The sequence below is a fragment of the Hipposideros armiger genome, unplaced genomic scaffold, assembly GCF_001890085.2.
Source record: "Hipposideros armiger isolate ML-2016 unplaced genomic scaffold, ASM189008v1 scaffold_224, whole genome shotgun sequence".
NCBI lineage: Eukaryota > Metazoa > Chordata > Mammalia > Chiroptera > Hipposideridae > Hipposideros > Hipposideros armiger.
In genome coordinates, this window is record NW_017731574.1 from 2,528,647 (window position 1) to 2,530,132 (window position 1,486).

Sequence of the window (1,486 nt, forward strand, 5' to 3'; positions counted from 1 at the left end):
TAACTTTTCCCATTAAGTCACATCTATTGAGGAGAATCAACGTGACCAATTCCAGGAGGAGTTAGAAAGGTGAAGGTGAGGCAGAGGCTTGCAGGCTGCTCCTTTCCAAGCATCGCAGACACAGCCCCAGGGCAGAATGAGACGGGAACCCCCCCCCACCTCCTGCCCAGTAAGAGCGGAGCCAGGGGCCTGTGTTGTGCTTGCTCGGAACCCCAAGGAGCATGGCCATCACCACACTCCATGCAGGGGTGCTGGAGCACAGACGTGGCACATGACCCCTAGGTCCATACGCTGGGAAGTGAGAGGCTAAGCCCGTACCCTGCAGCCTCCAGAGCCCGATTCCCTGCGCTCTGCCCACCTCCGAGGTCCTGTCTACAGTTCTCATGGGGCTTCTCCACAGTCGTGATGAGAGGGAGGGAGAAAGCGACAGGCTGCCAGCCTGGTCTGACCACTGGGCACTTACCCGGCTTTCCCGGGAGGCGGAGCTGGCTCCCCCTTGGTTCTGACAGGTCTGTGTGGCGAAGGCGTTGGAGATGGGGACGGGGATGAGGAAAAGGACCGGGACCTAGGGAACAAACAGAGTCGTAAGGAGGGAGCACCACGGTGCCCTGGTCCGCGCCTGAGCACACAGGAGATGCCACCCCAGATTCCCGGAGAAGGCCACTTGTTTCTACTTGTTTTCCTCAGGTTTAAAATGGGCTTCAGACAGTTCTTGGTCATTTTGTAAAATACACCATCGGAGGGGAGGGGAGAGTGCTGAGGGGACAGCTGGTAACCACGCTGGTGAGTCCTCTTGAGGCCCTGGGAACCGTGGGGCATGCAAGCTGTGTGGGCAGGATGGGAAGGGCTCAGGCTTTGCTCTCCATGCTATCAAACCTCAACAAGGAGGCATACAGCCTGACTGGGCCATGGCAGCACGGGCAAAACAGAGGGCCAAGCAGGGCACCTGAGACCCAGATGGCTGGAAGGTGGGGGTGATGAGGGTGGCCTTGACTGTGGCCAGCAGCACAGGCCCGCGAGATGTGACCATGCTATGAGGTAGAGGCTGACCTGGCCCGGAGAGCGTTCCAGCTGAAGGACATTGTGACGAGTTCAATTTGGACACAAGTTGCAGGTGTCAGTAGGATGGACAAAGTGCCAGGAAGGGGGCACTGGGCCTGGAGGAGTTCCGGGAGGCGTGGCCTAGCCAGGCTGCTGGCCCCACTGTCCCAGATTCACACGAAGTCACACAGGAGGCGACCCTTTAAAAGGCTCATGGATTTGCTGGTCTTTTCCCTACTTAGAAACTGTCATGTAAGATTTTCGATATTTTCAGCCAGGCAATGCCAACAGCTAAGATCAGGCTCTTGCAGTCACACATGCTGCGAAGGGTGAAGACAGAGCCACATAGAAGAAACACTCGTTTCTTCTCCTGTCCTCCACTTGCTGCCCATGGCTGGGCCGCCCACGAGACAGGAAGGAATGCAAGGTTCCCTTCCAAGGAGCT

At 57.5% G+C, this 1,486-nt stretch overlaps 1 protein-coding gene across 1 annotated transcript in view; it reads right to left on the reverse strand.

Annotated features, from left to right (window-relative positions):
• ZC3H18 (zinc finger CCCH-type containing 18) overlaps positions 1 to 1,486 on the reverse strand; it is a 67,710-nt gene that overhangs the window by 16,283 nt on the left and 49,941 nt on the right. Inside the window, exons 10-11 of the mRNA XM_019654481.1 lie at positions 947 to 1,031; positions 464 to 565 (exon numbers count right to left, since the gene is read on the reverse strand). Coding sequence (XP_019510026.1) covers positions 464 to 565; positions 947 to 1,031 — 187 coding nt within the window. The remainder of the gene's footprint in view (positions 1 to 463; positions 566 to 946; positions 1,032 to 1,486) is intronic.